The sequence below is a fragment of the Panthera onca genome, chromosome B3 (assembly GCF_046562875.1).
Source record: "Panthera onca isolate mPanOnc1 chromosome B3, mPanOnc1 haplotype 2, whole genome shotgun sequence".
NCBI classification, from domain to species: domain Eukaryota; kingdom Metazoa; phylum Chordata; class Mammalia; order Carnivora; family Felidae; genus Panthera; species Panthera onca.
Window position 1 is genome coordinate 115,534,851 of NC_138344.1, and position 19,633 is coordinate 115,554,483.

Consider the following 19,633-nt stretch of genomic DNA (forward strand, 5'->3'; position numbering starts at 1 on the left):
GGGAAATGTGGGACAAAGCTCGGTGGGACAGTGGGTACATGCCGTTGCGCAGTGAAAGTCAAGTTGATTATTGTCTTGGGGTCAGTCACAGGGTCTTGCCGGCTCAGGGCAGCCCTTATTGTTTGAGGGGGTAGTTTCTGTTCCCTTCAGGGGATGCTTTGCCCATGGGGTCTTTTGCCTGAGTTAAGAGATAAATTGGAATGAAGAACGTGATCAGTTAGAAAGAACAGACTGAAATCAAAATGGAGGTAGTGGAAGTCCTCTCTCAAAATCTTGTTTGGGTCACTTGTTGTCATTTGAACTCTCCTGTAAATGATCTTGGGAGACTTATAAATAAATCTTTGTCTTCATCTGACTCATCTTGTGGTACAAAGTGCAGATGCCAGAATTGGAAAAATCCCAGCTCCACTATTTGATAGCTCTGTGGCCTTGAGCATGTTACTTGATTCTGACGCTCATTTGCCTCAATATACAATGGAGATAAGGGCACCTGGCTGGCTCAGTGAGTGGAGCGTGTGACTCTTGATCTCAGGGTTGTAAGTTTGAGCCCCATGTTGGGTGTAGAGATTACTTAAACACACACACACACACACACACACACACACACACACACTCACATACATATAAGATAAAATGGGGTCTACTCAAGGATGTCGAGATGTTGTAAATGAGATAATGTGGATCAAATCTTGACACAATGCTTGGCACATTGTAGCTAGTGTTTATTACTATACAGAATTTCTGGGTCCATATTATGGAATTCATGCCACATGGCCAAACTGCTTTCCAGAAACATGAGGAATTCACACACATACCTACAGCATATGGCACCTTCCATGGCATCTTCTCCAGTAAGAAGTTTGGTCATTTTTTCTCTTTGCTCAATGTGCCTTACAAGGATCACGTGGGTCCTGGTCAAACTCATCGTGAAGTTCAACCAAGGGTCATCTTTCTTCTCACAGTCTAAGCACCAGCGTGGAACCCCATCTCAGTCACCCCTTCTGGGCTGCAGAAGATGAGGCTAAGCTACATGGCATGAAATACAAGGTCACACCAGTAAAATATGAGGGTGTCAACACAGAAGTTTCAGAAGCTGTCTTCTGCATTCAGCTGAATGAAGAAATAGGGGACAAAGGCAGCAGAGGATAGCCCCCAACACGGTTCTTCCCGTCTGTTTTCACCCTCATCCCACCCAATATACAATCATGGAAAGTGAAAGCACAAAGGCTGCCTGGTGATCAACTTGCTCCAGAAGAGGCCCAGAGAGGTTAAGTGGCTTGCCCGAGGTTACACAGCTGGCAAGTGCCATTGAGAGTATCAAGATGAAAAGGAATCCAAGATTTTCCTCACAGGCAGAAAATCTCGTGTATAACTCCGCTTGTTTGTCCTCTTAGCCCCATTTACAACTTCACCAGGAACATCAGGGTGGATGATGATAGGGGTGGGAGACAGCACATGCTTGCAGGGGCTCTGAAAGCCCAAACCCATAGCCTGTGCAGAAGTCAGTTGAGAGAAGAGACTGAATCATCTCAGCAGGTGCGGCTCAGCACCATGTGCCAGAAGGGCCTCTGTGGTCCAGCTGGGAGCTCCAGGGGCTTCAGGGAGGCTTTCCCCCCACTTCCTGTTTCCTGTGCCATAGCCATGGTTTTTATTTTTCCCTACATATGGAAATCCCCCCACAAGAGCCAGTTACTTGGATATCTTGTTTAATTAAAAAGTGGGGAAAGGATAAGCTTACAAAGCACCACGGCAAACCAGAAGTCATTGTTGTAACAGTTTTATTCAAGTCTGTGTGTGCTCTGGTGGTGGGACCAGGCTGAATCGGCATTACACTGTAATACGATAAGAGGTTTAGCCATTGAACCAAGCCTGCTTGGCATCCCTAGTTAACAATTTACAGTACCTTGAAAAAAAAAAAAAAGCCAAAGAAAAGAACCTGGTAAGTTTCCTTCAGGACTTTTCTATTTTTAAATATTGTTGACAAATTACAATAACTTAAATCCCAAAGCAAAATGGGAATTCAAGGACACAGGGTTAGGACATATGAACAAGACACTGAAACAGGGAAGGCCTAGGGATGAAAACTAGTAGCTAATTACAGAGAAACAAAACGAACACATATGTGAACTTTCACTTTACCTAGACTCAAAGGCTCTAACAGGAAGGAAAATCCCAAAGAAAGCTTTTCTGCGAACTAAGTAAAACCCATCTCCAACTTCTTTCCTTAATCCTCTAGAAGATAGTCTAAATCTGTATGTGAGCATGTGAATATGTGAGTGTGTGAATGTGTGCGCGTGTGTGTTTAGGATGGATAGTGAGGAAAATCAGAGGAGAAAGTTGACAAGTTCATCTCCCTTCTTTGCTACAGCTGGGTACCAAGGGCATGTAGCTCAACACAATGGCTCTTCTCAATTTCTAGCTGCAGTCGTGAGCTAACAACCCAAAGCAAGGCTACAGGCGGGGGATGCAGGGAACCACAGGCAGTTAAGAATCAGGAAGACCAGTCCTACTGGCTTCTAGGTTAAGGAAAGAGCCTGACCTTCAGAACAACAAATGACCGGGCTCCCTGAGTTGTCTAGGGAGGCCAGGGTGCTGCCAGTGCCCAAGACCGGAAATGAACAAAGCGGGAGGGCTGTCAATATCTCATCAGGACAAATGGGAAATCGTCAGCAGTCTGAGAAGATGATGAGAGGTTCACCTGACCTGCACAGCCAACCAGAAGCCCAGAGCTGGGTCAGGCTGGCTAGGCACCTAAATCCTATTAATTAGCCATAATTAGCCGGGACTCCGGTTTCTGCCTCCTGCCTTCAAACACCAGTGCCTGAGATGCCAAGGGTCCAGTGGCAAGGCCCGGAAGGTGCCAGGGACCGAGAACTCCCAGAAGCAGCAGTGGGTTCTCCTTTCTGATGTGGATTTTTACTAATTTGAATTCCTGATCTAAGAAAGCAATGATTTGTCTGAAAGAAGAGAGCATTTAGGAATGTGTTCCTAGGACTAAATGTAGCTTGACAAGAAGCCATCCTCAGGCCTGAAGCCAAGGAGAGAGGCAAGTGGCCTAGTAGGCTGAACCACAGGAAATTGCCAATATTCGGCTGGTTTTGACCTACAACCACCCGCCACCCCACCCAACCCCCACACTTTTCTCCACAAAGGGAAATAAACTAGCAAGGTGAGGCTTATCAGTGCTGGACCCTGGGTTCCAGGACCATACATTTTAAAGTTAAAGGGCTTCGTGCTTCAGGTAGGGAAGATAGCATCATCCTCAGTTCGTTGTTGGGCTCACAGGTCCACAGAGGGGAGGAGACACTTGCAACTTCGCACACTGGCATGTGGGCAGCTCAGGTCACCGTGTTCCTGCCGTTCTTGCCACCATGGTCATTTATGATCACAACACACTGCGGTGCGGGCTGCTCTCACCCCTGACCCAGGGCCAGTCTCTGGCAGAGCTTTCAGGAAAGGCCCAGCACTACAGCAAGGGCAAAACCTGCCTCTTCTCCCAAATCCTCCAAGAGGCAATGGAGTGTATCCAACCAGCTTGAAGGCGGGTGGAGGGGGGGGGGGGGCTCACATACCTGAGCCAAAAGCACAGGCTTAATTAAACACATGAAGAAAAGATCAAGGCTCCCTGAAGTGTAACCATTCACAGCCATCCAGCCTTTCAGAACCCGCTGTTCTGTGCTTTTGTTAAAAGCAAGCTTGAAGAGTTAGCAATGCTCAGGAGGGGTCTCCCTCCTTGTGGGGGCCAGAGGGAGGAGGGGGCCTCCAATGTGGGGACTGAGGAATAGGAGTGTTGACAACAAGCCACACCTAGATGCCCTTGGGGTGTCCTGTTGTGTCCCTGAGCAACCCTGGTCTGAGGGGAAAGGGGCCTTGTAAAGAACCTCACACCAGGACATGCGTCCCAAGGGCCGGCAGACCTTATCGCAAAGATTCTTCCAGGAATTAAATTGGCCTCATTCCAGTCTCGAAAAAAACAAGACTCTGGGAATGACTCCTAAAAACTCCAAGACCCCAAACTGTCATTCTGATGCTGACTCCAGCCTCCCGGTCTCCTATTTTCCTCCTTCCTAAGACACTAATGCTGGGAAAGACCAGCCTGACAAGTTAAGTGGGGGGATCAGAAAGGAGGTCTGTAAACACCAGGTGCTGCATAAACGCAGAAGAAGATGTGCCTGACCATGGCCCCCGTTAGTCATTCTAAGCCAGCTCCAAACCACTACTCTTCCAGAAACCAAAGTAAGAAACACTAGGCAAGTCCCTTAGAGGCAAAAGTGGTGAGGACCACACTGTTAAGGTCAGCAATTTGTCCTAATGGCCGGCTGGGAGCTGCATGCTTCGCCGACCTGCTCTGAAACATGTTCTCATTGCCCTTGACCGGGAAACAGGTAATGGTTGCTTTTACAGGAAGGAAATGCGAGAGTGGCTAAAAGGGGAGCCAGACAGCAAAACAGATGGTGGAAGACAGACACCTTGTTCAAGTCCTAGAGCTTGGTGCCCGACTCAGCGACCAGTCCAGGCAGCTTTCAAATTTCCCTTCCCTTGAATTTCTTCCTCTTTAAGCATTTTCTTTTCTCTACCAGCAAGTGTATCAGAAGGAAAATGATGCAATTTTGTAAAGGCCAGGAGGAAAGGTTAGCACTATTCTGAGTTGACAAATAGAAGACATCATCATCATCACCTTCATCATTACTACCAGACCCCTGGGATACTAAAGGATGTGAAGTGAAGAGAGTAACCACCAAGCCTCTTAGAAATACTATGAGGATAATGGAGACATCCACTCAGCCCCTGGCAGGGACCTGGATCCCCAAGGGGGGGGGCGGGTAAACAGAGGATAATCCTGTTTAGAATCAGTGGAAGGAGATGAGGGATCTGAGGAGAAAGGGCAGAGAGCAGTATCTGTTTCCAATCACCATTACTGGTGGCCCCTGATGCTGGGGGCCACTGGATCCCAATCATCCAATCACTTTTGGGTAATGAACACCTGCCAACAACAGAGGGAGAGTGTCTCTGAGGAAAGAAACGGAAAAAGGGATTCCGGCTACTGCCAACGCAGGGGCTTAATCCCAGCTTCAAGGCCTGCTCCTGACCGTGACCATAGAGACAAGGGAGCCTAAGTGGACAACTCAAATTCTATAGGATCCTTATCCCGCCACGCCTCACCCTACAGAGAGAGAATGTGGCAGGCAGGGGCCCATCAGAGACGGGATATGGAGGAGCTGAGAGAACGCCTCCATCTTTGCGCCAGCTCACGAAGCAGCCTCAGACTAATCCTGCTTCTGCCTCCGACAGGTGCAATTCTACCAATAGCAGACCCAGTCTTTGTCTTTCCTCCAGCTGGAGGAGTAAGAAAGGGGTTCAGCCTCTTACTCAATGGCAAGTGGCCACCACTCCATGCCCATTACATCAGTTATACTACCACTTCCCCAAAAGATGGCTGCAACCTAACAAAACAACAAAAAGTAGAAAACGGTCAACTGCCTCACAGCACAGAGCACTGTCCAGAGCCAGCAAGGTGTGGATTATGCTGTGTGCTGCGCCCCGCCAAAGGGCCATTTAGTGGAGCCAAGGGCTTATAGACACATTAGAGACTTAGGAACTGGGGCTATGGAGAGTCCAGGGAAGGGCCCAGAACACACCATCTGTGGCCCCCTCCCCAATCAAGAATGAAGAGGAGTCCCTGGGTTGGCTGGAACTGTTAATAGGATTCACATTCCACAACCCCTCCCCCCCACCCCAGCCAAGGGGTGAGGGGACGGAGGCAAAAAAGAAAAAAAAACACCCTACAGTCTTCACTGCAAAAAGAGGAGACAGATGAGACAACATGGGCAACAAAACTGAGTGCCTCCCACCCAAGATGAGGGGGGGGGGCCCTTGAACCAAAGTGCCAGTGAGCTCATAAAACAGGGAGCCATTCGAAAACCAAGGTCACCCCTTTCCTCATTCCCGGGTTGGGACTTGATCATAGTGACAGAGAGACAGAGCGGTGACCAAACTCATCATCTGTGCCAGCTTCACTGCTTTCCTCCTTCTGGCAGGCGGGCAGCAAATGCAGGGAACCTGCAGGCGGTCCGCCAACGTCTCCAAGGAAATATTCCAATGATAAGAGACAGGGAAGCCACATTTGGAGAGTCTGGAGGGGAGAGGAGCATGACCCAAGGCTCTGCTCCCAATCAAGTTTACGTGTGTGTCCTGCACAAAGGCAACCGCTCACACTTGACACGGGAGGCCCCAGGGGAAGTGGAAATGGTGCAGGCACACAGGAGGAAGCTCCACAAGCAGCTCAACATTCCAGTTAAGGAAACAGATTCCAGAAAAGTCAGGGTTGGCCTCTGCTCTCCTTCCTACCCAGCTCAGGGTCCAGAGCCCAGCATCAGGGGCCACCTGTGCCCAGAGGCATGAGCCCTCGGTCTGCAGTGCCTGGGGCTCAAAGGTTCCTGTATATCAGTAAGGACCCCACGAACATCATCGCCTCACCATATCCGTGTGTGGAAGGTACCACTAATGGCTCCGTTTTACTTCAAGGGCATCCCGTAATGGATGGCGTGGCTGAGAAGAAATCCCCACAGTTCCAGCTCCCAGTGTCCGGGACCCTCCCAACCCCCCCCCCCCCCCCCCCCACCAATATGCTATTTTGGTGCAGTGCAGAGATATCTACCAGCCAAACACATAATCCACTGGCTCCAGGGATTGGAGGAAAGATCCAGAGAAGGGCATAACACATAACGACCAGAACAACATAACGGACCAACACAGGAACTTTGTCTCTGGCTTCAGAACTGGCACCAGTGAGTGAGTCTCCCAAGAAACTATCCCTGGGATGAGCATGTTTGTATCGGAAACTGGTCTGGCCACGTCCAGACCCCGGGTAGGAGATGGATGCCATCAACAGGTGCTGGTTTCTGCCTTTATTTGTGTGTTTCCGAAAGGAACAAGGGCAGACTCTGTTACCCTCTTTGCTGCCACTCGACTCTGTTTTTCCTAATTCCCTCTCCTCCCCCCAGGTCCCCTTACCCCTGTGGGGCTCAAATAAATAAGCGGGGCACCTGGAAGGGCAGGCGGGTAAGTACCAGGTCCCTCAACTCCTACGTCCCACACTGGGGCACCTTGCCTTCAGTCCTCCAGTGGGCACGTAAGGGCTTAGGGCACAGAAAAGCGTGTTATCTCACACCAGATGAGACTCTGATTCATGGGTGCTGGGGAAGAATGTGGAAGAGGAGCAAAATCAATCACAGATCATCCAATACTGGTGTTTGGGAAGGCTGAACTCAGGGCTAACAAGAGGACTCCGGGACAGGCTCCAGGCTTACCCAGGGGGCTGAGGAGAGGGGGCAGCAGACAGATTTGGCTGAGTGACCCTGCAGAGTCACCGTAAAGGCGAGGAAGACTGTGGAGGGTGGGGGACATGCACGCACCCCTCCCTCCCCTACACAGCCAGAGCTGATGGCCACAGCCCCTTCCAGTGGACATGGGTAGAAAGGCCCTACAGGGCAGGGGACCCTCTGAAGTGGCCCTGCTTCCATCCCTTCCACCTTCAAAGTGCATTATCAGTGCAAGAAGTAGGGCTGGATTTCAGGGGGTCCAACTCCGAGAAAGGGCTGTGCCAGCCAGCTCCCCCCATCTCCTCCTGCTTCCCCCTTGCCCGCCCCCAACCCTTTTCGTGTTAAGACCAGAACTCTTGCTGAATCTCATAAGGGGCGGGCCTGTGTGTGTTCAGTTCGGCTCTGCACAGCGGCACGGTGCTGTCCTGACTCTGGCCCTCTGCGTCCAGGTCCAGAAGCGTCCGCTCAGCAGGGGGCAGCGGCCCCGCTTGGAACGGGAGCAGGGCCGGGAGTCCGGGCCGCTCATCCACAGTGCTGCTGCTGCTAGCGAAGCAGGAGTCCAGGTTGCTGGGTGTCTCCGTGCTGGAGCTGTTGGCTGGGGAGGCGCTACGGGCATGGCTGGGGGACACAAACCACCAAGGGTCCAGCCGTTGCCGGTTGGCAGAAGGACGTGGCCGAGGCAGAAACTCCAGGGTCTTGGGTCTCTCCAGGGTAGAATCCTGCTGTGTGTTCCAGCGCCTTGGGGTCGGGGGAAAGACCACATTGGGGTCAGGGAGACGGGGGAATTCACCTGGGTCTCGGCTGGGGCTGGGGGTTTTCAACATTCCTGGGCAAAGAGACAGAGGGAGAGGCATCAGGTGATGGCACACATTTCTAGACCAGATAGACACTGCTCCCTCCCCATACCTGCCACATCCCTATTCACCTGGAATAACACGAGCAACAAATATTTAAGCAGCACCTACTATGTGCAGCGGAGTGTGCTGGGAGGCACTGGGGATACAACAGTGAACGAGAAGGCCATGATCACTGTCTCCGATAATAAAATAAGAAGAGGACATACGGGGGTCACATCTGTAATGAAAAACCTACGATCCATGGGCCACCCTGTGGTCTGCAAAACAAGTTTTATTGTAACACAGCCGCACCTACAGCTTGTTCTCCCACGACAGCAGCAGTGTTGAGTAATTACAACGGAGACCGTACGACCCCAAAAGCTTAAAATATTTATTATCTGGCCTTTAACGAGAAAGTTTGCTGACCCCTGACGTAAGGAAGTGTCTGTTTATTTCCAGTTCATCCATTTAATAAACATGTGAGGCCAGAACAAATCTAGGTCTCAAAAATCTGAAGATGAGTCATAAGGTCTCTTCCCAAAGAGGACACATACCTGAGTACAACAAAAAATCTAAAGCCGAAAGGGAAAATACAATTGTCATTTACACTCAAAATCTCCCTGAAATCCCAGTCGCCATCTCCTCTCCTACTGGGTGAGAGGGGTTGCAAAGTCAGGTTTCGGTCTTCTAGGGAGCAAGTGACAGTGGCAGGAAAAGACAGGGATGTGGACACCCAGGTGGCTCAGCGTCAGACAGGGAAGGCGAGCTCATGCACAGGCACAGGAATGTACCTGGATTCGGAGTCAGGCACAAACAAGGGATGAGCGATACAGGCAGGATGCCTGGGAGGAAGCTTGCCCACGAGTAGGTCTGTACTAAGCTGTAATCACAGGCAAGAGCCCAGCTACGTGGCACAAATACCCCTCCTGTATGAGTGTAGCATTCCTTCTGGTAACTTTTGTCTCCACTTCAGGGAACGAGCACAGCTCGGCTCCTGCCCCTCCGATGCCCTGAAGGCACTACACTGTGCCCTCCAAGACCCAGGACCTGAACATCCTACAGGAGCCCTGGGTCCGATTCTTCCCAGAACCTGCGGTCTGCCTTCACTCTTCAGGGAAGCCCCCTGCCGAGGCACAGGACACAGAGAAATCAGTCGGCCTGGCCATCTCTCCAACCCCAGGGCAGCACGTCCTGGTGGGCCGAATCAGAGGAGGAACTGTCATTCTAATTTTGCCATTCACTCCAATCTTGCCACACCCGGGAGGCCCAAGAGCAGGAAAGAGAAAAGGAGGACGGGACTCACCTGTTCCTGGGCTGGGGCTCAACCCATTGCTGGAGGGGCTCCTGCTGGCTAGGAGAGCCGCTGGCTTGAGGGCCCCGTCAGAAGGAGTCCGCCGGTGACCACTGGGCTGCGTGGGGGCCGTAAGGGTGACATGGGTAGGAGTCAGGGATTGGTTAGGGTCTCGCTTGAAGCGTTCCACTCGGACGTTGACCAGGGGGTTGTGGGTGCAAGGGGTCAGGGGTGGGGCTTCAACCGGACTGATGGGCATCTCGTACACCACGATCTCGTCACTGTCGGAACGCAGCAGGGAGCGGGTGGAGTTGCACTCGGAGATGGAGGAGAGAGAAAGCAGTGTGAGGGAGGCAGAGGGGTCTCCTAGCAACAGCATGGGCTCCTCCTTCTTGAAGAGCTTCCGGGATGGGGGGCTGGTGCTCCGACGAGGACGGCTGGCCCTCTGGAAAAGACCCTCACGCCTCTTCTTCTCCTCGCGGGCTGGTGGCTCAGGCTCCTCTGGGGGAAGCAGCTGGCACTTGCCAGCTTCAAGCAGGTCAAAGCCCAGGCCTGTGGCCGCGAGAACAGCCCCACAGCCAAGCAGAGCCACCTCACAACGGCGGTGGTGGGTGCCACCCCGCTTGAGGCTGTTAGTTGGCGTCAGCTGAGGGGTACTGGTGGCTGAATTGACTGGGGTGGGCTCCTCGTGGACTCCATCACTGGAGGGGCCCTCCCCATCCTCTCCGCGAGGGAACGGGATACAGAGGTAGGACTGGTTGGGTGAATGCTGTAGACGACTCTCCCCACTCCTGGGGCCTTCGCTGTCCTCATCCTCTGGAGATGACAAAAATGGCAGGGTGTGGGGGACAGGAAACGGGAATGAGGCAGCAAGAGTAAGAATCTCATCCTTCTCCCCAACCCTGGGCCTCCTGGGCCTCCTGGATTTTCAGGAGTGCAAGGGTCAAACAGTCTCACAGGCAGGATAAGGACCGGGCATTGAACCCACAGGGCTTTACCCCTCCACACTCAACCGTGGCCAATATGAGGCAATCGCTCTCCATTCCAGAGCCTATTTTCCTGTGTGCAGACAAATCTGCTCATTTCCTACTTCTTGCATTGGGATCCTCAACACAAGAGGTACAGTGTGTGAGTTTCCTAGAATAGTGGGTAGAACAGAAACATCCCTAATGTTTTTGCACCTTAAAACTGGAAGGGACCTTGAATTTCTACAACAATGGCCTAGAGGCCGGTCTCAAGACCAGTGTCCCGCAACAGACTGGAATCCTCTACATGGGTGAAGGCCCATCTATGCTGTAGACTGACCTACTAAGACTTGGAAATCTTCAGAGAGAAGAGGACATCCTATCTGAGAGAGAGGGGGAGCCTGGAGAAGACCTTACCCATTCAGCAATCACAGGCAACTGGAAAGCTTCCTTAGAGAAAGACCACAGTGTCTTCCGCCACCATCTCCTGTCTTGCAGACTCCCCACGTTAAAATACAAAGAGACCCAAGCAGATGGAAGCACCTGATTCAAGTCCTCACCCTCTGCACTGCCCTAAGGAGACTACAACCGGCGCCCTGGGATAGGAGGCCAAGGGCAGGCTCCATGGCAGCAGTGGGAACAAACTGATTTGGGAAGGTTTGATGCAATGGGAGTAGAGCCAATGAAGAGGGAATGGGGTGAGGGCCCAGGAGTTGGGTCAAAGAGGAGACAATCCCCATGAGGTGGTGCTAGGAGTCCTCAAACACTCCCAGAAGCTTGGCCAGAAGTGCCCTGAGGGAACAGGGACAGTCAGGACAAGGGCCATGCTTACCCATCTCCATAAGGCTGGTGAACCCTGGCAGGGCTGGGCTACTCCTCGGGCCCTTCCCCAGGTTGGGGGCACTGGACGACCACTGTTTATATCCATCTACCAGGGACTTGAGGCTAAATAGGAGGAAATGGGGGAACTGTTAGAACTGGTGACTTCCCTTACTCCACCCTCGCCTCCAGGGGCCCATGGAAACGTCTCTTTCTGTGTGCTTAATTCCACCAAAGCCCAGGAGCCTCGGGGTAACGAACATCACTGGGTCCCCTCGTGTCACAAACAGAAGTGCACATGCTCCAGGAAAAGAAAAGCAGGGCCATGAACCCACCCCTTCACATGCTGCTACGGAGCTGTGGAAAGATCTAGCAGGCAGGCCGGCAAGAAGACAGGAAGAATGAGGACTGCCCAGCACTGGCCAGGGTCTTGCCTGAGCCCACCTTAAGGCAGAGACGATCACTCCAGGACACTGTGTCCAGCACACTGCTGACATCAGAGACACTGCAATTCGAAGCCTTGTGATCCCAGGCGAGCCCTGGGCAGATGAGCTAGCAGGGATGGGCCATTTCTCAACTTCTCCTTCCAAGCTCACGGCATGCTTAGGCAACTTTCCAAGCCATCCACTTTTCAAAAACAAAAATCAGCCAACAAAGCTGCACCAAAGCAGTGCACTTTGGGACAGACCTATGTGGGTAGTACATAATGCTGCACTCGAGCCCCGGGTTTGTCTGGGAATGAAGAGGAAAAGGGCAGGAGCTTGCTTTCAAGTCCCTGTGATGAGCTCACACCTGCCAGCCAGTAACTCTGAGGATCCTGACTGGGCACCCCATCAACCCCCTTTACGATGGGGGGGGGGAATCAGAGGCCCAGAAGCACTGGTCTTTTCTCTAATGGACAACGAAGAGAGAAGGCTGAGGACTCCGTGGGTTATGGCTGCCTTGGACATACCAGGATTATAACCAGAGGTGGCTCTCATTTTAGGGCCAGGAAAAGCTGTTCAGCTACAGCCCACTCTTCCCGGTCCATCTCGAGGGAGAGAGAGGGACCAACTTTTCCCCTCACTTCAGATCTCTATTTCAAGTGCTGTCAGAAACACCAGTGAATTCAAGTATATTCCGGCCACCATTGGTTTCAACCAAAATACACAGCCAGGGATAAGCATGCTAACCAAACCCACAGCCTGGGACTTTTAGCTGATGATCTTATAACATCACCTCCAGCTCTGAGTTCAAGGGGAATCCAGATTAGCAAAGTCAAAGCCAGTGCTAAAGTTCAAAGCATAAATAGTCATGTACTGCCCCCTAAAACTAAGGGTGCCAGGAGAATCCCCACAACGGGAGTGGTCAGAGAAGTGAGGAGAGGGAAAGTCAGACCAACACAGGAATTTCCCAGGGTGCACGATGGTACTGCTTTAAAGGAAAAAAATCAGCGTAGCCTTGGCAATAATGAGGTTTGATTCTACCGGATGTGCTGTGAGGACAAGGAAATGGAAGGGGACTATTACGAACACATTTGATGAAAGGGTGAAGATTAGACTCACCCCAGGTGGAAATGTGGAGACTCTGATGGGGTACTTAAACCATTAGCTTTCTCACGTCTCTGAGGGGATCTTCAATGAATAAAGAAAATCAGTAGTAGGCGACAGTGGGTACATCCAATTCAGTATCTCCCACATGGGAGCCCTCAAGGCTTGACTCTAGCTACATTGGTAGCTGCCCTCCTCTGGCCCGGTAAGCAAAGCCCACGTGATGAAGGAATAATCCTAACAAGGAGACCCAGGACCTCCCAATCTGTGGGACAAAGGTCCTTGAGCAGCCACAGCATAACTGCAGAGGCCGTGTGAACCCACAGATACCCAAGCTATCTACAAGCAAGTGCATACGTTTCCTACAGATATGTACTCGTTTTTTAAAGGATGTATATTCACTTAACATTACTGAATTCAATATAGCTTTTTGTTGTTAGGGATTATTTTCTTCCGTTGATAGGGGCTAAAATTAGAAATATTATCACACAGAGGCTCCCAAAATTTCTGACGTTAAAGAAGCCTTTACTCGAGAATGAACAGAATATACTTTATTTCTTCAACAGGAATTGAGAATCATAAAAAATTCAAGTCATATTTTGGGGTGCCTGGGTGGCTCAGTCAGTTAAGCGTCTGACTCTTGATTTTGGCTCAGGTCATGATCTCACAGTTTTTGAGTTCGAGTCCCACACTGGGCTCTATGCTGACAGTGCAGAGCCTGCTTGGGATTCTGTCTCTCCTTCTCTCTGCCCCTCCCCTCCCCCACCTCTATGAACTGCTTCAATAGTTTTGAGGACAAATCTACGCAGGGAGGAAGAAAATTCAAAGTTAATATTTTGAAACATGAACCAAAGTTAATTTCCTAAACAAGACGAAAAACATCTATAAATGAAGCAGAACCAGAGAAGCTACTAAAATGTCAGAAACATCCAGGGATTCAGCGTGACTGACTTTCAGACCCATCCTAACCCTACTCTACCCCAGGGCTCGAAGGAATCCAAACTGAGGGAGATCCTGCCTCTACAGGACCTAGCACAGCAGAGCAATTCACCATTCCTAGAGGACCATCATCGAGCCCTCACAGAGCTCAGGCAGTTCACCCTATGTACCTAAATTTTCTATTCCAAGGTATTTGTGATTTCTAAAGCCTGGCTTTGGAGTCAATCCTTTTTGAATCAAATTGCTATTTTCGTTCTCAGCTCGGATCTGACATGAGAGAACAGATTTTGGACATGAAATCTTCTTAGTATTCGAAGGAATACCAAGGCCACTTACAGGTTCGGACACAAGTTCAGGAAAGTCTCTGAAAAGGGCAAAGGGGATTACTGCCTATTCTCACACTCAGAAAAGTCAAAAAACAGGATTCCAGCCTCTAACACCAAGAATAAGGTAGGAAATAGAAAATGCACCAGGAGCAGGGAAGAACCATCACAGCAGGTATTACAAATGCTTCCTATGAGCCAGCTAATCTTGTATGCGCTTCCCAAAATGGATTTATTTAATCCTCACATCAACCCCGGGAGATGGGTACTGGTATAACCTCCGATTTACAGATGAGGAAACACGAGGCCACACGGTGAGGCATGGCGGAGCCAGGATTCATGCCCAGGCAGCCTGGGGTCAGGGGTTATGCTCGCCACCACTACACCGCTACATGTAGCGACTGGCCTACGAAGAACCGGGACTTCAGGTGTTGGCAAACTACAACGAGGGGGCTAAATCCTGTCCACCACCCACCTTCGTAAAGTTTTACTGAATCAACATAGCCACGCTCATTCATTTACATAGTGCCCATGGTCTATGGCTGCCTTTGCACTACAACACAGGAGGTGAGTAATTGCAAAAGAGAGGATGTGACCCACAAAGCCTAAAATATTTATTATCTGACCCTTTACAGAAAACGTATGCTGAGCCCTGTCCTAGGAGGTTCAGGAAATGAGAACATTGGAAAACTGAAGCTTGTAATTTCTCAGAAAGCAATGAAACACAACAGAGAAGAAGGTATTTCATATCATAGTTTTAAAAGGGTATACCCATCTTTAAGTGGAAAGAATCTCTTACATTCTGGCTCTTACCCTTCGTCTCCCGAGGCAAGCTCCTTCTGACCAAGTGTACTTGGCCCCCACGTCCGTCCTTTCTTCTTGGGGGCCCTCTTCTCCTCCTCCTCCCCTTCTTCTTTGGGGACGACTGAGTTCCGGCCCCAGGTTTTGCTGCTTTCACCTGGTGTCACTGTGAAGAACAAAAGTTGGATGGGATCTGGAAAGAAAGATAGACAGTCCCCCCCCCCCCCCCCCAAACTAGCCTCTACCTCACCAGATAGACACAGACACATGCGCACGTGGACACACACGCATGGAGTTACAGGGAAGAAGTCACACCTCCTCAAAAACTCTGTGCCCAAGTGGAGCCTTCAAGTCCTCAGCCACCAATCACTGAGCACTCGCAAAGTACCAAACATGGAAAAACTGCCCAGATTCTCGTAAGTCCAATGCAAAGCTGGAGCTCAGGCCAGCCAGACGGCAGAGTTCCAAACAGATCTGACTTAAAGAACTTGGTTTTGTTGGGTGGAACTGGGCGGGGAGGGGCAGTGGGTGAGGAGTTAGGAAGGAGAGAAAAAATATAAGGGGGTAAGGAAGACTTGGAAGTGCAGAAAGGAATTGTAGGTAAGAAAGAAAGATAATGAGGAACTCAAGACTATGGAGAAGGAAGTCAGGAGTAGGAGAAGGGGAGGGAACAGGCCTAGAGAAATATACTAGATAAGAGAGGAGGAACATTCTTCTGACATTGCTACCTTATAACAAGGGCTGAAACCCAAATGCTCCAGAGGCTTACATCATAAATGAGTGAATGATTCCAGACACCAAAAAATAGGGAGCTGAGGGGACTGAGGCAAAATACGGTGCATATGGACACTGCCATTGGTTCTAGCCAACTGTGGCCACGTGAAAAAGGGAATCCACTGATACAAATTGATTTTCAAGGATAGCCAGAAATCTAGGGCTTTTAAAAAAGTGAAATCTCTATCTTTAAGTTAGGGGAACTACTTTGTTCATGTACACACACACACACACACACACACACGTGTATGTGTAAATTCTTTTCAGTAAACACGGTGGTGAAAATAAAATCAGTCCCAATTTGGCCTATCACAAAGTCTTTGGTGAGTTTTCTTAGGAACTACACTTTGAAAACACCCTTCCCTGGGAAGCATGAACAAAAGAAAAACAGTGACGCCCCAAACATGGCGGAGAGTGCACAAGGTCCCTAGGCCAGGGTACCAACCAACCCAGGCCAGGTACCAGGGTATCTATATCACACACCAGTTTCCAAATTGCTTTGTAGTTCACTAAGGATCCCGTCGATACCCACAACCCCCTTTGCTGGGATCTAAGAGTAAAAGGTAGAGGAGGCGGTAGTAAAGCTAATGGAGAGAGACAAGAAGGAGGGCTACGGGTTTGCGTACATATGTGCATGTATATACACATTGTCGAGGAGAGGTGGCAGAAGTTATGGATGGAGCAAGCCTGGGCCAGTCGGTGGCTGGACAGAGCAGGGGACGGGTGCCCCCGGTGTGTTCTGGCCCCAGCTAATTTGGGAAACAGTCTCACACTGGATGGCTCGAAGGCGAGGAATGATGGTGGGGCTCGCAGGAGGACTGGAGCGGCTGTTGGTGAGACTCTTCCTTTTATCCATGGTGGGGGAGGCCTGAACCGTGAACTTGTGCTGGAAATCTGCTTGGGGAAACACAGACATGTGTGTGCATTAGCATTTTCCCATACTCTAGTTCCTATGAGAAAAGTGAATGCATCCCCGCTAGACGCATTTTCCCATAATCTAGTTCCTATGAGAAAAGTGACATGTCCTGGGCTTGAGGGACAGGCCCCAGTTTCCCAAGAAGCAACTTGTTCACCTAGGAAATGTTCTCTTTCTCCCCAAAGAAGGCAGGGCAGCAGGACCAACATATGAGGAGAAGGAAAATTCACTGTCTAAGCGGATCTTATATATACAGATTTACAATAGTTGTTTAAGACATGAGACTTGTTGCGTATTCTAGGAAATCTAACTTAAAATTCTTTTTCTTGGGGTGCCCGGGTGGCTCAGTCGATTGTGTCCCATTCTTGATTTCAGCTCAAAATAAATAAAAACAATTCTTTCAAAATTCTCTCTCAAAATAAATAAAAACAATTCTGTTTCTTACAATCTATTAGTACATGCCCCCTTTTCTTAGGGACCAAAGCAGGGAGACTGATGTTTCTCATTAAGTGCAGGCAGGGCAGAGTAATTAGGACTAATCCTTGGTGGGAACCTAGGAAAGTGAGGGCAATGGGGCTAATGGTCCAGACTGTGACGTCTTCCAGAGGCAGTTATGGCAGAGCATGAAGAACGTAAAACTCGCAGCTCTGGATTTCTAAGTTCCAGTGTCCTCATGTATCGAGAAGTGTGAACAGCTGAGTGTTCACACCTAGGTCTCCCCACTAGATGCAGTGTCCCGGAAGGTGGGAGCTACTGTTTTCCTATGAGCCTTCCCCAGCACACGGCAGCAGCGTGGCACCACACGCAACACGTTCGAGAGGAACTCAAAGACTCCCTGTTGCCTGGCCAGAAAAAATGTGCAACATGGACACCAGTAAACATGTCCCACAAACAAAGTCACGGAATTTCACTGAATGGATTCCCTTGTCTGTACTGAAGCCACCAGTGCTTACAATCATTGGCTATTGTTCCTATTCCGCCCTTTTCCCTTGGTTCCTTACACTTCTGTAGGTTTGCTTCCCAGACCTGATAAACTTAGACTACAACGAAGTTTTTTTCATCTACATAAACACACACTCACCTCCCTCCATGGGCACACTACACCCCACAAAGATTCTAATTCACAGATTCCTTTTACTTTGCATTTCCCCAAGCCTGGACGTACTCCAGATGTGCCTTTATTCACCCAATGTGCTTCTGAAAGGTTGTGCATAAATCAAATTCTTACACATTAATCCTGATCTCCACTGCTCGCACACAACTAATTATTTAAAGAAAGCCAGAGATAAGTTATTCTGCAGAGCATGGCGTTCTCTCGTCTCTGGCATACGCATGCCCCGGAATCTGCCCCTGCAGCTCTGGGCCTCCTCACCGGGCTTGCCTCACGTGAGACGTGTCTATGTGAGCCACCACGCGACTGTCAGTCCGGACCGTGCCCGCCTGTCAGGTCCACCAGCCACCAGTCGGTCTTCCTTCACACCCTGTGATCAGTCACCCTCAAAAACTCCCCTGGAGCCGGGTAGCTTTTCCGCAGGCCAGTCTTTCCGGTGAGCGGAACGGGCCACGTCCAACCTGCTCCGTTCTGAGCCCCAGAGCCCCGTCCCTGGCCGCCCCCCGGGGTCCCCTGCAGCAGGCTGCCCTGCTCCCTAACCCCCCAGCCGCCCCCAGCCCGGCCGCTGACCGGAAGGAAGGCTGATGCGGTTCCCATCCTTGAGCTTCAGCCGGCTCTTCCTGAACTTGCCCTTGCGTTTCTTCACCCGGGGCTTCTCCTGGCACAGCTGGTGGATGATGATGTTGAGCTCCCGCTCTAGGATGTCGATCTCCCGCTCGGCCAGCTCCTGCTCGCGGCGCCGCAGCAGCTCCTCCTGTGTCTTCTGCTGGAGCGCGGCCCGCGTCAGCTCCTCCTCCCAGGTCCGGAGCTCCTGCAGCGGCAGACGCAGCGGGGAGAAGACGGGGCGTTCAGTGCAGGGGTGGAGGCCGAGGGCCCCCGAGGGCCAGTGCTTCCCGGAAACCTGGACAGCGCTCCTGTGATGCCCACACCCCCGGTCCCAGGAGGAGATGCAGGCCTCACAGGTAGCTGGCAAACGGACACCTGACCACGCTGGACGCTGGGGACAGGCAGGCTGGGCACGGCCACACTGAGGACACGGCTACCGCAGCCCTGGAGACAGGGGCTGGTAGTTCCCAGGTGCTCCCTGATTACTGATAAAAATTGCCTGTGATTGGAAAAAAATGGGGGGGGGGGGTTGGGTAGAAAATATAATCCTGTCCTTAAATTTTACAGACTTGGGGAGCGCCTGGGTGGCTCCGTCGGTTAAGCGTCCGACTTCGGCTCAGGTCATGATCTCACAGTCGGTGAGTTCGAGCCCCGCGTCAGGCTCTGTGCTGATAGCTTGGAGCCTGCTTCAGATTCTGTGTCTCCCTCTCTCTCTGCCCCTCCCTCCCCTGCTCATGCTCTCTCTCTCTCTGTCTCAAAAATAAATAAAAACATTAAAAAAAAATACACAGACTTGGTTCTATTTTAATTTTTTTCCCCATTATATAAGGGACGTTTCTTAAACCGGAGCCAACTAAATGTGATCTAGCTTAAAACGTGCCCCCCCTAGAAATGAATCACCCTCCAGGCATCACCTAACACTCAAATAAAAATGTATTTCCAGAGTGATTGTTCAAAAAAGGGAGTCTTCTAAACCTCTGTTCAGTTGGTGAGTGACTCTACTGAGGCATGTGGTTTGAACTCTCCCCTTATCTCAAAGGACAACCACTTGCTCTGGAAGGACCACGACAGCACAGCAAAGAGAAGAGAAAACATTTCCGAAAGTCTTTGCCAGGCGCTTGCTCTAGTACCACTGCCCTAGTAGATGGGCAAGCCCTCTTGCCTGCTTCCCCTTTTTCCTTCTGCATGAATTTATGAAGTTCCTGAGATGGGGGGGGGGGGGGAGGGGAGGGGAGGTGGTATTAGGTATTAGGAGAGGAAACAGGAATGAGAACAGAACATGTACATACAATTGTCAAATCTGGCATCTAAACTGTTAGCACTGGTTACCCAGGGCGTAAGACTGAAGTGAGGGGGCATGATGTAGTCAAACCTAAAAAAAAAATGGGCATTTCTTCAATA

General features: G+C 50.6%; 1 protein-coding gene across 1 annotated transcript in view; it reads right to left on the bottom strand.

Moving 5' to 3' along the window:
- Positions 1 to 1,761: 1,761 nt before the first annotated feature.
- MAP3K9 (mitogen-activated protein kinase kinase kinase 9) overlaps positions 1,762 to 19,633 on the bottom strand; it is an 81,254-nt gene continuing 63,382 nt past the window's right edge. The window contains exons 6-12 of the mRNA XM_060620190.3: positions 18,197 to 18,437; positions 16,371 to 16,493; positions 14,838 to 14,991; positions 12,778 to 12,846; positions 11,247 to 11,359; positions 9,462 to 10,265; positions 1,762 to 8,148 (exon numbers count right to left, since the gene is read on the bottom strand). Coding sequence (XP_060476173.1) covers positions 7,664 to 8,148; positions 9,462 to 10,265; positions 11,247 to 11,359; positions 12,778 to 12,846; positions 14,838 to 14,991; positions 16,371 to 16,493; positions 18,197 to 18,437 — 1,989 coding nt within the window. The 3' untranslated portion in view covers positions 1,762 to 7,663. The remainder of the gene's footprint in view (positions 8,149 to 9,461; positions 10,266 to 11,246; positions 11,360 to 12,777; positions 12,847 to 14,837; positions 14,992 to 16,370; positions 16,494 to 18,196; positions 18,438 to 19,633) is intronic.